The 14,435-nt window shown below is 43.7% G+C and overlaps 1 protein-coding gene across 2 annotated transcripts in view; it reads left to right on the top strand.

Annotated features, from left to right (window-relative positions):
- Positions 1–561: 561 nt before the first annotated feature.
- Positions 562–14,435, top strand: part of Pkd2 (polycystin 2, transient receptor potential cation channel) — a 35,494-nt gene continuing 21,620 nt past the window's right edge. The window contains exons 1-2 of one of the 2 annotated variants that reach the window (XM_048364642.1): positions 562–1,286; positions 7,949–8,062. In XM_048364642.1, the coding sequence (XP_048220599.1) occupies positions 683–1,286; positions 7,949–8,062 (718 nt within the window). In that variant the 5' untranslated portion in view covers positions 562–682. The remainder of the gene's footprint in view (positions 1,287–7,948; positions 8,063–14,435) is intronic. The other variant, XM_048364641.1, reaches the window with a different exon arrangement.

Below are 14,435 nucleotides of genomic sequence, written 5' to 3'. Positions count from 1 at the left end.
AGAAATGAGATCTGGTTGGGGTTCCCGGAGATCTGAGGGCCCTAGGACCCAATCCTAGGGATCCCCACCACGTGTGGAAAGAGGAGACTGAGGGACCCCGTCCAGTCCAGCCAACAGCAGGGCAGCCTGGGCAAAGCAAGTCAGCCTCAGTCGTTTGTGGGGATCTTCTCAATGTGGGAAATACTTCTTGGCCCCTGCTGAAGACTTGAGTTCCGGCTGGATTTCACTTTTTCTCCCTATCCTCTGGAAAGCTCTCCGCCTTTCCTCCCACCTGGCGCTCTGCTGTTTGGTAAACTGAGGCACAGCGGATAGTCCTGAGATCGGGCAGGCTACGACGACCCCTCCCCCTTTCCCTGCAGGCGGACAGGCCGGCAGCTCCCTCCCCTCGCGAATTTTCCACTCCGGAGGAATGTGGGCGCCTCTCCGGGATCCAGCTCCAGTCGGAAGGCGGGCGGGGGCGCGAGGCAGGGGCGCGCGGCGGGCGCCGGGCCCCGCGAGGGGGAGAGGAGGCGGGCCGAGGGGGACGAGAGGGCGGGTCGAGGGGGCGGGCGGGAACGCGGGAGTGCGGGGCGGTCGGGGGTGGAGAGGAGACCGGGACCCGGGAAGAAAAGAACATGGCTCCTGCGGCGGGCACCGCCGAGGGCGGCGCGGCGCCCGTGCGCCCCGGGCGCCAGTGAGCGCGATGGTGAACTCCAGCCGCGTGCAGCCGCAGCAGCCCGGGGACACGAGGCGACCGCCACCGCCCCGATCGCCGGGCCCGGGCCGGCTGATGGCGGGCGGCGCGGCCGTGGGCACCGGCCTGGGCGCCCCGGGCGGCCTGCGGGAGCCGCCGCGGGGCCTGGAGATCGAGATGGAGCGCATCCGGCAGGCTGCGGCGCGGGACCCCCCGGCCGGAGCGTCGGCCTCCCCTTCCCCGCCGCTCTCGTCCTGCTCCAGGCAAGCGTGGAGCCGCGACAACCCGGGCTTCGAGGCTGAAGAGGAGGACGACGACGACGAGGTGGAAGGGGAGGAAGGCGGAATGGTGGTGGAGATGGACGTGGAGTGGCGCCCGGGCAGCCGGAGATCAGCCGCCTCCTCGGCGGTGAGCTCCTCGGGCGCCCGCGGCCGGGGACTGGGGGGCTACCACGGCGCGGGCCCGGCGAGCGGGAGGCGGCACCGGCGAGAGGACCAGGCCCCGCCGTGCCCCAGCCCGGCCGGCGGCGGGGACCCGCGGCACCGCCACCTCCCGCTGGACGGGCAGCCGCCCCGAGTGGCCTGGGCCGAGAGGCTGGCTCGCGGGCTGCGAGGTAAGAGCGCGATCCGGGGGCCCCGGCTGACGCACGAACCCCACCTGCGGGAGGCGGCTCGGACCCTGGCCCGGGTCGGGCCACCGCCCGCGGCTCCCCCGCGCTCCCTCCGCGTCCCCTCCGCGTCCCCGCCTCCCCGGGAAGCGCCATCCCCACCTCGGCTGATTCGCTCTATTTCCGGGACCCAGTCTGGAGGGGCCGGGGCTGGGGGGTGGGGGCCCGCGGTGACGGCGTTGGTGCGGATTTGCTGGGTGCCTCCCTCTGGGCGAATCAGTAAATGGAGCATCGCTGCTGGTGCCGCTGACCGCGGTGGCGACGGCGGCACGCTTACTGGATTTCACCACGGCAGACGTTTTTAAGCCTGTGATTCTGGCTGTTGGGAGGCTGAGAGCTGAGGATGGAAGTTCGAAGCCAGCCTGGGCTTGGCAAGTCCGGGAGTCCCCAATGTACAACAGCAGCTGCAAGTGGAGCTGTGTGTGTGTGTGTGTGTGTGTGTGTGTGGCTGGGTGGTAGAGCCGTGCCAGCCTTGATAAAAGAAAGAAAAATAATAAAGCCGAGGACCAGAGCCCTAAATTCAAGTCCCAGGACTGCCCTCCGCCCCCTCCAAAAAACCCCAGCCCTTGCCGAATTGTCTCCAGCCGTGTCACCCACTGTGCGAGGGACTCCTCAGGTTTATCCGTGCCAACCTGGTGATGTGTGTGGTTGTTCTGGGACACAGCAAATTGAACTCAATACCCATGAAGACATACTTGGCTCTTTCTAACTCTAGATAGTTTTTTTTCTAAAACCGTTTGAAAAGTCTTGGGAGCCTGTTTAGCTGTGTTCTTTGCAGTTTGAACAAGGTGATGCCATCTACCTCCTAGGTGCCCCCTGATTCATTTCAGAATTTAGTGCCACCAGCTCTCCCCAAAGCAGGGAAGGAATGTTCAGATTTGCCTAGTAAGAGACACAGATTTTCCAACAGCAAATAAGATCCAGCTTTTACCATGTTTTGTCAGAGCCATCCTTGTAAAAAAAAAAAAAAGTTACAATGATTTTTATCCACCAGACTGTTTTATCTCCACTTTTACATGCTCTTTTTTCTTTTTAAAAAAAAATTCAACAGTAAAAGAAATGTATCCAATGCCTAACGTGTGAAACTGTAACCTCTCTGTACATCAGTTTTATATAAAAACTTAAAAAAAATAATAAAGTCACAGAGCCCACACACAAAAAAATTCTCCCTGCCCCCCCCCTTTTTTTCTTTCTTTCTTTGGGTCAGTTTTGAATCACACAGAAGGTTATCCCAGTGATATGGTAGCAGTATGAGAAGATTGCTCAGGCCTACACTCAACTCCCGCTTCTCACTAACTGTGTGACCTTGAGCTTGATATTTAACCCTCTGATCCTTAAAATTTGCAACTGTTCAAAAAGAATGAGAGATAATCATAATATTTAGTCTTTGATTTGTTTCTTGGGAGAATTAAGTGAAAGGAGCTCAAATGAGTAACAAGTCTTTGCCATGTTATGAGTGCTGTGTAAATTATAAAAGGACATTTGGTACTTCTCTCCCATTCATGTTTATAGTAGTTAATTTGGTTCAGTGGAAAACAAAAGCTCTTGTTTTTGATAACTTGAGATTGACTACACAAACACTTCCTAGGACCCAGAACTGTATTAGAACAAATTATGTGCTGAGCACCGGTGGCTCCTGCCTGTAATCCTAGCTACTCAGGAGGCGGAGACATAAAGATAGAGACTTGAAGCCAGTCAGGGCAGGAAAATTTGAGTCTCTTATCTCCAATTAGCCACCCATAAAACTGGAAGTGGAGCTGTGGTCTAAGTGGTAGAGTGCCAGCTTTGAGCAAAAAAAGCAAAAGTACAACACTCAGGTCCTGAGTTCAAGCCCCAATCTGCACCCAGTGATCGTCCCCCCAAAATATGGTGGATATCAGTGGCTCACACCTGTAACTCTGCTCCACAGTAGACTAATACCTGGAAGATAGATATTGAACATCGCCTTGGGCAGGAAAGTCCTCAATATCCCTCCATGTAACCAGCAAAAAGCCAGACTGAAGGTGTGGCTGGAGTGGTAGAAGGCCAGCCAGCAAGCTCTAGGACCTGAGTTTAGACCTGTAGTACTGCCATATATGTGATTATTATGCTAGGTTAAATGTGCTTTTGAAAAATAGTCACTAAAATACAGTTTCTTATAAATGAGTAAGCAATGTTAACTCACAAGATCTTTTGTAACTCAATAAGCATTTGATAGAATACTTGTTTGACTAACCTCAAAAGTAGAATATAATGAGATGAAATATACTTCCATGACAGCATATTACAAGTTATTTTTTAATTTAAAAATATTGTAAAACTGATGTGCATAAGGGTTACAGTTCCATAAGTTGGATATTGTTTCTTTTTGAACAGGGACAAGTTTATTTCTTTTGAAGAAAATTTTCAGGAAACTTACAATAATTATCTTCATAGTCTTACAACCTAGTCACCCCTTACCAATGGAGCTTGGGGATGGCTGAGCTCATGGTTTCTGGGGGTTGGGACCCCTGGAGAGGAAATGGAAGGTCCTCGTTCCTTCTTAGGGCCTCAGCCTCTGTGTTTCTTTGTCTCTGTCTCACCCTGTTTCCTTTTTAATATCCTTAAAAAAAAAAACAGTAAATGTAAAAATAGCAATATTGATGATCTAGGAGAAAAGGATTGGGAAATTTTAATAATAGAAAAGTTTTAAATCTCATTTTGTATGTTCTACAGCAGAGAAATAAACTTGGCATTCTTGCTGATCATTAGATAAGCAACATTCATAACTGATTAAGCATCTATCATGAAAATGGCATTTTACTAGCAGCTTTGAAAAGACTTAGAATAGTAATCACTATTTTCTGATGGACAGAACCCAGAAATGGAAAATAAATAACCCTGAATATGCAGTGGTTATTTCCCCTCTTGGATTACCAGTGATGGAAATATTGTGTACCCTCTGTAAACAATGCCTTAGGATTAGAACAGAAAATAGCATTTGCAAGTCTGAAAGGCAAGGGACATTGCTGAAGTTTGGATTGATCAGGTGCCTCGCAAGATTTCTCCTGTTTTTCTGACTTTACGTAATTTTACTTCAACTTCCTGGGCCTCTGCAGTTCACTTATAAAATTAAGGAGTTGAACTTTATCTCCAATGTCTCCTTCTGGCGTCCACATTCGACGGTGTGACATAGTTAAGTGACAAGAGTCCGAAGTGGACAGCAAATGGTCTTTCTGTTCCTGGGACGGGAAAGATCTGCCTTATGGACAGAAGTAAGATACTCAGAAAAGAAGAGGCCCAGTGGTGGCATACGTTAAATCTAACCACACAATGAAGACAATATCCCTAACTATTAAGACGCAGGGAATGTTTCTGAGCAAGAACAGAGCACCGGGACAGAGGATAAATAGTAGTATGGACAAAAGCCAGGGAGATTAGGTAGAAGGCAGCCAGGAGGAGGTGCTGAAAGGTCTGGAGAAGAGGCAAAGGAGGGCTGAAAGTAGAAGATGCCTCAGACTTAAAGGTGTCCCAACAATCTTGGTTAATTATTACCAGTATCATAACCACGTCCTCATCATCAGACTTTTTAGTAGAAAGATAAACTTGTGGCACTTGTCTTTGAGCTATCAAATTGACTGAATTTCTAAATGTTTTATGGATGTATCCATTAGCTAATGCCAGTTCTTGCTTGTTTTAAAATATGTATTCTTGGGTCGAGTCTCTCTTATCTGAAATGCTTGGGCCCAAAGTGTTTCAAATTATAGATTTTTTTTAGATTTAGGAATATTTGCATATACAATGTCATATCTTGGGGCTGGGACCTACATCTAAATAAATTTATTTTTGTTTTGTATATACCTAAACACATGGACTTAAATCTCAACACTATGTGTGGAGTCTATAATATAATTTTTTAAAGAGCCTGCATTTTGACTCTGGCCTGTCACATGACATCCAGTGTAGAATTTTCCAGCTGAGAGTGGAACTGCAAAACAAGCATTCTAGATTCAGGTTTTCAGATGTGGCATGTCCAACTATATTGGTAAGTGGGCTCAGCTGCTATAACAAATAGGTCTATCCCTTCCCATTTACTGTCTTGAAGAATTTCATCTCTTCTTATAACATTTCAAGGAGGGATTCCAGGTTAGTAACCACTGTATTTGTGAACTTGAGCTCTTTTCCTCTCTGGCTCTTCCAGAAGCTTGTTCTTGTATACTGGGGGCAAGGCTAGTTTTCCAGGTTGCCAAGGGAAGATGGAAGAAGGCTGGCCACTGCCCTTGTCTTTATGTTAGTTTCTTCCAGTGTTAAGGATTGAAGCCAAGGCTAGACACACACTTTACAACTGAACCCCATCTGGCCCACATCTCGGGCACTCATGCTTCATTGATGATGTTCTTAACCATATTATCAAGAAGCCCTGCCAGGAACATGGGAAAATATTATGTATCTCTGTGTCTTGCAGGGGGAAATGAATTTTGGTAAACAGCTAATATTCTCTGCCACATCTTTCTAAGGCTCAAGTGCAATAGTAGGTCTGCTCTTCCTTTCTTAAAGTAATCACACTTTGACATTGAGATGGTTGTGCTATTTGTATGTGGTAAGTGACTATCAATACGAACTTACTCATAGTTTGTCTTGCCATTTTGCCATTCTGTTTAACTTACATTTTCTCTGCCTTCCCTTTTGATTCCTAACAGGGAGCACATTCACTGTGTGTGTGTGTGTGTGTGTGTGTGTGTGTGTGTGTGTGTGTGCCCTGAACTCAAAGCCACAGCACTGTCCCTTAGCTTTTTTCACTCAAGGCTGGTGCTCTTATCACTTGAGCCACAGCTTCACTTCTGGCTTTTTGGTGGTTAATTGGAGTTAAGAGTCTCATAGGCTTTCCTGCCCAGACTGGCTTCAAACTTCAGTCCTCAGATCTCAGCCTCCTAAGTAACTAGAATTACGAGCATGAGCCATTGTGGCCTAGGCTAAGAGCGCCATCCTTAACTGTTCTTATCCTGTTAGCTCTGCTAAGTGCAGGAAGTAGTTGGCTACAAGCAAGTTATCTTTCCACTTTGTGGATTCAGTCATTTCTCACCCATTGGAATTTAAAGGGGTCCCTGTTTCCTAGGACTGTGCACACACAGTAGGAAAATTTTAAAGCTCATTAGGATTTGAGGAGGTAAATAGAATAATTTAGAAGAAGTAAATGTCTCATTCACGGGCCATATTAAGTTACCTTAGGCCACTGCAAGTTTAACTTCAGTAAAATCTGTACAAGTTTGGTTTCTTTAAGAGTTAAGCAGTATTTGTGAATGCTAAGAATCGGAAGCAGGCCTGTTCCTTATTTCATGGTTGTCCATAAGCCATTGAAAAGAATAAAATCACTGATGTGGTAGTAGAAGAAATCTTTCTCATGGTAAAGAGACTAGCGATCTCTACTTTTGTGTCTGTTAGGCTTGATCCCCAGAAAAGAATCCAAGGCTTCTGAGCCCGATCGTTGACTGCTTCTGTTTTCCTGAGTTGTAATTTTCCATTTCATCTGAATTTGTAATGATTCTTCAGCGTGATAGCATTTCAGTGAGCAAACATTCTGCTTGCTGCATTTCTTCTGAATGAGTAATTCTCTTGACAACTACCAGATCTTGGCAGATGCAAACCTGGTCATAAGTTTGTGTTCCTGTGATGTGTAACACAGTGTCTTCGAGTTCAGAAGCTGGAAGGAAAGAAAGGGAAGGAAAACAGCCACATTGAAGAGTAGAACCGCTGTATTATTATAAGACTTAAAAAAAACCACATTAACACTAATGATGAAGCCATTTCTCTGAAGTGAATGGCCCTATCTATACTGCTTTCCCCTTTTCTCCTTGTGGCTTGGTTGTGGCTTAGGTGTTGTTGAAACTCCGTCATTTAGGAGGTAAGGTCTGTAGAATAAACCTGTGGAGCTCCATGCAAGGTTTCCATTAACAGCCAACCAAATATAACTGGAAGGAAGGAGATGTTTGTCTTTTCTGGAATCCATTATGTTTCCTCCAGGGAAGCAACAGTGTGACTTGACCGCACTGTTCATTACCAGGGCTCTTGGACAGCCATCGTGTCTGCTGGCTGAATTCAAACCTGAGGCAACTCTCCAGCCAGCTTATGAAGGGTTAGGTCATCTCCACTAAGCCAGTTTTCCATCCGTCTGCTAAAATATAGAATGTAGTTGCTGATTTTACTATTTTCCAAAAGAGAAAAGAAGCTGGATGACTTGCTTTTAATTTAAAGCGTATATATCATTTGGCCTTTAAACAATCAGTTAAGTTGGTTGCTGATAGCTCAAGCCTGTAATCCTAGCTACTCAGGAGGCTGCTGTGCTAAGGATCAAGGTTCAAAGCCAGCTCCCACAGTAAATCTAAAAGATTCTGTATTCAGTTAACCAGCAAAAGCAGAAAGTGGAGGTGTAGCTCAAGTGGCCCAGTGCCAGCCTTGAGCAAAAAAAGGAATAAGCTAAACTAGTTACTTAGTTGTATTCAGAGTTTTCTCATATATGTATGTATATGCATATACATTCATATTTGCATATGTGAACTTATTTTATTGGTTATACTATTTCATGCTTTTTCCTTTTGCTATCCATAAAATTTCTTTAATAAATGATATCATTTTTCATTATTACTTTAAAGGTCTCTGGGGAACAAGACTCATGGAGGAAAGCAGCACTAACCGAGAGAAATACCTTAAAAGCGTTCTGCGGGAACTGCTCACGTACCTCCTTTTCCTCATAGTCTTGTGTATTTGTAAGTAGACCCTTCTCTTCCACTAACGGATGCGTTTTGGACATGTGATCTGTCAAAAATCAATTAAAAGGAAATATCTGTGCACCAGATGGGCCAAGTCAGCCATTTTCTTCTCTGTGTTGTGATCAATTCTAGCTTAGAGTTGTAAAGTCCTCTTCTGTTCTCTTGCAAGTGTTAGTTATAACATCGGCCTTTCCCTACTGAGAAGATCATTGTAGATTGTGATCATTATGCGTTGAGATGCACATGGCAACTTGCCTAACATAAAGAACCCGAGTGAATGGAGTCTAGCTTCTAATTTCACAGTAAATAAAGTATTGCTGTTATGATATCAGTGAACACCAAATGAATGTAAGAACTGTTTTCAATTTGACTTTTTGAGTTTAACTTTTGGGAAATACAAACATTGCCCAATTTTGCTTTTAGTGTTTATGGATTTGGATATGTTGTGTTAGTTAATGCCTTCATTCTCATTCATTATTTTGTCCAACCCTCAATGACTTCTGGGCTTTTACTAAACTACAGGAAACTTGTGTCACAACCTATGTCTTCTCTTCCTCTCTGTAGCTGTTCATCTACTGGCAAAGGAGGTTTTTTTTTTTGTTTTTTTTTTTTTTTTGGCCAGTCCTGGGCCTTGGACTCAGGGCCTGAGCACTGTCCCTGGCTTCTTCCCGCTCAAGGCTAGCACTCTGCCACTTGAGCCACAGCGCCGCTTCTGGCCGTTTTCTGTATATGTGGTGCTGGGGAATCGAACCTAGGGCCTCGTGTATCCGAGGCAGGCACTCTTGCCGCTAGGCTATATCCCCAGCCCCTGCAAAGGAGGTTTTTAACTTGAACTGTCTCAAAACCATTTTGCCAGGGGCAGATGGCTCAAGCCTATAATCCTAGATACTCGGGGGGCTGAGATCTAGGGTCTCACTTTGGAGGCTGGAAATTCACTAGACTCTCTCTAACCACCCAAAAGCCAGAAGTAGAGCTGTAGCTCTAGTGGTAGAGTATTAGCCTTGAACAAAAAAGCTCAGGGATAGTGCTCAGGCCCTGACTTCAAGCACCAAGACCGGCACAAGCAACAGCAATAACAACAACCAGAAAGCCTCCCAGGTTTAGAAAGTCACAAGGGAAAGATTTATCTGTGGAGAGAGCATTTCTTTTCTGCTCACTGGAAAGCCCCACATAAGAACAGAGGAAGAAGCATATTTATGACCCTGGACCTTCGTAAAACTTCTCTGGGAAGAAAGTACATTCCCATATTGGCACATAAAAATGTTTAAAAATTAATAGCTTTGGAAAGAATCCTTTTTCGTATATAGATAGTATCTGAATTTAATCAGTATTTTGTGATCACCTTGATATTTTACTGCCTAAATTCTGTAAACTTACTCAACAATTTTTTTTTTGGCCAGTCCTAGGCCTTGGACTCAGGGCCTGAGCACTGTCCCTGGCTTCTTCCCGCTCAAGGCTAGCACTCTGCCACTTGAGCCACAGCGCCGCTTCTGGCCGTTTTCTGTATATGTGGTGCTGGGGAATCGAACCTAGGGCCTCGTGTATCCGAGGCAGGCACTCTTGCCACTAGGCTATATCCCCAGCCCAACAATTTTTTAATTTACTAGAATTATGAAGAATAAAAAGATTTTTAAGTTGAACAAAAAAGTGAAATGCTTAAGTTTCTGTTATTAATTGTAATGTTTGAATATCTGTTTATACCCTCACAGTGGTTTTTTCCTACTACTAGTAAGCTTCTAAACAAGCTTTAGCAGTACATGGCTATTGTTTGCTTTTTTTTTTTTGCCAGTCCTGGGGCTTGGACTCAGGGCCAGAGCACTGTCCCTGAGCTTCTTTTTTGCCCAGGTTAGAACTCTACCACTTGAGCCACAGCGCCACTTCCGGCTTTTTCCGTTTATGTGGTACTGAAGAATCGAACCTAGGATTTTATGCATGCTAGACAAGTATTCTACCACTTAGCCACCATCCCGGTCCTGTTGACTTTTTTATGAAACTTTGTCTACCCACATGGAAACCTAATTTCTTAAAAGAAGTTATTTCATCTAAAAACTATCTATTTATGCATGAATAATATCACCTTTTTGTTTTTTTGCTTAGTACATTTTCTGAGTCTTTTCGGAGGAATGCCTAAAAATTTTAGGAAGGAATGTCTCGTGCTTTTAAAGATAACATTACTTCTTTACAAAAAAAAAATCATGATGCATTTTTTGAGGAGGAAAGAGCTTTATTGTGATATAATGCACATATTCTAAAATCCACCCATTCGAAAGTCCAATTCCAACATTATTTTTCTAAGTATTCAGAACAGTGCAGCCTTCAAAGGCCCCTGCTTTCCTTTAAGTGTAATGACTACGCATGCTTGCTTAGTTTTCAGATCCTGGCATTTCACTGCATTTTAGATTTGAGGGAGGTGTTCAGGGTGTGTGTGACATTGTTTGGCTCTGTGTCCTTTGACTAACACCTCCTTTTCCTGCATCCGCCTCCCTGGGCAACCCCTACTTCTATGAATTTGTAACTTTTTTAAATTCCTCATAGGATAGGACTTTTTTTTCTTATTTATTGTCAAAGTGATGTACAGAGAGGTTACAGTTTCATACATTAGGCCTTGGGGACAGTTCTTGTACTGTTTGTTACCTCCTCCTCATTCCCCTCTCCCCCTTCCCCTCTTCCCCCCATGAGTTGTTCAGTTGGTTTACACCAAATGGTTTTGCAAGTATTGCTTTTGGAGTCATTTGTCTTTTTATCCTTTGTCTCCCGATTTTGAGATTCCCTTTCACTTCCCTAGTTCTAATACCAGTATATACAGTTTCCATTGTACTCAGATAAGATACAGTGATAGTGTGGGCACAACCACAGGAAGGGGATACAAGAGGATCATCAACAATAGAAGCTACGGTTTCACATGGCATGTTGAAAGTAATTACAACAGTGATATAACAGTCTTTTCCATAACATGGAGTTCATTTCACTTAGCATCATCTTATGCATTCATAAGGGCATAGATATTAGGCTCTTGTGATCCTCTGCTGTGACTAGCCTAAAGGACATATGTTTTTTAACATCCTAACAAAAAAACCATACTAACAAAAAAAAGCTAGAAATGATCTATATACTGTATTAAAAGTTGAATAGCATGAGATGTGACACACTAAACTTTTGTGGTTTAAGCTGTTAGAAATTGGAATATCTAGCACGGTGTGGGTGGCTCATGCCGGTAATCCTAGCAACTCAGAAGGTGGATATCTGAGCATCACAGTTCGAAGCCAACTCGGGCAGGAAAGTCCATGAGACCCTTATTGCCAGTTAATTATAGAAAAAGCTGGAAGTGGTGCTATGTCTGAAGAGGCAGAGTGTTAGCCAGGGGCGGTGCCCAGACCCAAAGTTCAAGCTCCAGGACTGGAAAAAAAAAAAGAAAGAAAGAAATTGGAATACTGGCGTAGAAATGATGCTTAAATATTAAACTGACCTGAAATATTAACAGGTTGATTAGAATTACAAAGTTTTTTCAAGCATTACATACACAAATATATTTCTTATGAAAAATAGGTTACCCCATGAAGTAAATAGAGAATTTTCCTGGTTGTTCAAACTGCCTGAGCCTGAGAATGATTACGAATTTTATTTTTCTTTTAATTAAAGTTTGCTTAGATCCACTAAAGCAGAGCCTTCAAGCTATGCCCAAGGGAGTGTAGACGTTTTCAAATGTGCTGGTTCATTTGGAAACAAGGCCAGAGAATTAAACTGAAGTTTTATTGTTCTTTTTTCACACTAATTATATATTTTCCCCTAATAGTAGTTATATATTTTGTATTAAAAAACTACTTTTGGCATTGTAGCATCTCTAGTTACAAAGGGATCTTAGCAGTTGCACAGTTAAACCTCCACTGAGTACCCTCTTTCTCTCCTATAATCTCCCTCCCCAGGGATTGCTCCCTTTATTGAGCAAGTCCCAAGTTAAAGGAATGACTTTGGGGAAACCGTTTCTTTTTTGGGTGGCCGAGGTAGAATGTCCTTCCATATGGTCTACCTTCTTATTCTACCTCCCTAGCACACTAAGTGCCTCTCCATGACTCTTCCACTTCTGACCTTGGGAAGTTTCCTTTCAGATGTCCAGTCCCCCCTCCCCCCCACCCAAATCTTCTCCAGGATGAACCTTCCGGTTCATTTAGCTGGTGATGCTGTGATTGGATCCCAGGCATGTGTTCTGCTCCTCGGAACCCCTCACCTGATAGAACAGGCAAGGTGAGCATCATCATCCTGCTTCATTTTCCTGCTGAATGCTACCTTGGCCAGACTGGGGAGGCTGCCTAACGTTGTCCATGAGCCTGAGATTCCCACCCCACAATGGAAAGCAGTATGTCCTTCAAGTAGTATTTGTATACGTTTTCCTGGCTCGTGCTGGAAGTCTTCCTTTTTTTTGTCGGTTGTGGAGCTTGAACTAAGGGCCTGGGTGCTGTCCCTCAGCTCTTCAGCTCAAGGCTAGCGTTCTACCACTTGAGCCACAGTGCTACTTAGGGTTTTCTGATGGTTAATTGGAGATAAGAGTCTCATGGACTTTCCTGCCTGGGCTGGCTTTGAATATCTAGGATTACAGGCTTGAGTCACTGGTACCTGGTGAGGTCTTCCCTTTTGCCTTGCTTAAATATCTTTACATTAGAATCTCTTCATCATTCCAATCTGTGGGAATTATTCTGAATGTGGGTTCGTTCATCTTCCATGTCAGCTAATCCTTCTCAGACTCCAACTGTCAACAGAGATATCATCTCTGTCTTTATCCTTGTAAATTACTAAGTCAAAACAATATACTAAGAACATCAATCTGTTAATCCATTGGGTAGAGTTCACTTCCTTATGTTAGCTAGCTCAAAGTCATGAAGTAAGATCTTAGGGAAGACTTTCAAATGCCCAGCAGAGTAACTACCATTTTCCAATTCAAGAGTAGGTAAGAGCAGGGGGTGGCCTGTAATCTTAGCTACTCAGGAGACAGATCTGAGGATCTTGGTTTCAAGCCAGCTTGGGCAGGAAAGTGCCTGAGACTCTTACCTCCAATGAAACATCAAAAAGCCAGAAGTGGAGCTGTGGCTCAAGTGGTCGAGCACTAGCCTTTTGAGCACAAAAGCTCAGGGACAGCGCCCAGTCCTGAGGACCCACACATACACAGACACAAAGAAACACAAGTAGGTAAGGACAACCAGACGTGGTTCACTCCAAAAAAGGGCTTAATAATCTGCTTTTAATTACTAATTCCAAAATCTTGCCAGCTATCAGTATCAAGTGACCAAGAAAATGAAACTCACTTTTGTCTGTGCAAATGAGATAATATAATTAATCCTATTAATGCTTTGCATAATTACATACCAGGAGCTTTAAAAAAAATACTAGAGTTTGAACTCAGAGCCTTGTACTTGCTAGGCACTTGAGTCATGCCTGCAACTAGAAATTGTTGGTATCAAGTTAGTTAAGAGTTCAGAAGTGCAGGCTTGCCATAGGAGGAAAAGTGTAGACCTTTTTTTTTTAATTAGACAGATGAGATTTCAAATCCCAGTTCCACCAACTGACTTGCTAGGTAAATCTGAACAACTTATTTGATCTTTCTGAGTGTTGTTTCCTCATTAAAGTATTTATTTTGAAAGCTAGTTGTAAAAATTAGAAATAATACTAGAGTAGAAACAATACTAATTGTGTCTGTTATGCAATAGCTATAAGAAGTAAATCTTCCCCTCAAGTAATTACCATTGAATGGTCTCATCGATGAGTTCTAAGAACTATAGATGGTAGCCAGTTGGGTGCAGGCTGTAATGGATTTTATCAATGCCAACTAAGCTTCTTTTTTTCATCTTACCTATGTTAGTTCTTTGCTTCTGCCCTAAATCAATCTATTTTGCCAAGAGGATAGAAATAATATGCAAATCAAGCAATCCCACTTTCCCTCTAATTCAGAATTTATTCATAAAATCTGAGGTTGCTATGAATTTACCATTAAAGAACTGACTAATATAAAGGGGTTACCATTATAAACAGCAATAGCTGTGTGAGATAGATGCTGATGTTAGAGAAAGTAACAAAGAGTAGTTTAGAAGATATTTGAAAAGAAGAAAGCAATGGACAGTGTTTGCTGAATCTACAATGAAAATCTGTTTTATGCTCTCCACTCATTCTGAAACTATTCAGAGGCCTTCTCAGTGTAAGCACAATAATAGAAATCACTAAAGCAGTCTAATGGATATTACAGCAATGCATTTGACTTCCCTCTATTGGTCTAAAATAGGCAATATCAAAAGGCAGAGCAATGTAATCAATAAATTTCATAAAGGATTGATAGTGTAACATTATTAATTAAAAAATCACTAGTGTGGGAAAGTCACTGTGA

This window comes from Perognathus longimembris, chromosome 16 (genome assembly GCF_023159225.1).
Source record: "Perognathus longimembris pacificus isolate PPM17 chromosome 16, ASM2315922v1, whole genome shotgun sequence".
NCBI classification, from domain to species: Eukaryota; Metazoa; Chordata; class Mammalia; order Rodentia; family Heteromyidae; genus Perognathus; species Perognathus longimembris.
Note: the sequence above shows the minus strand (reverse complement) of the source record. Positions and strands in the feature narration are given on the sequence as shown.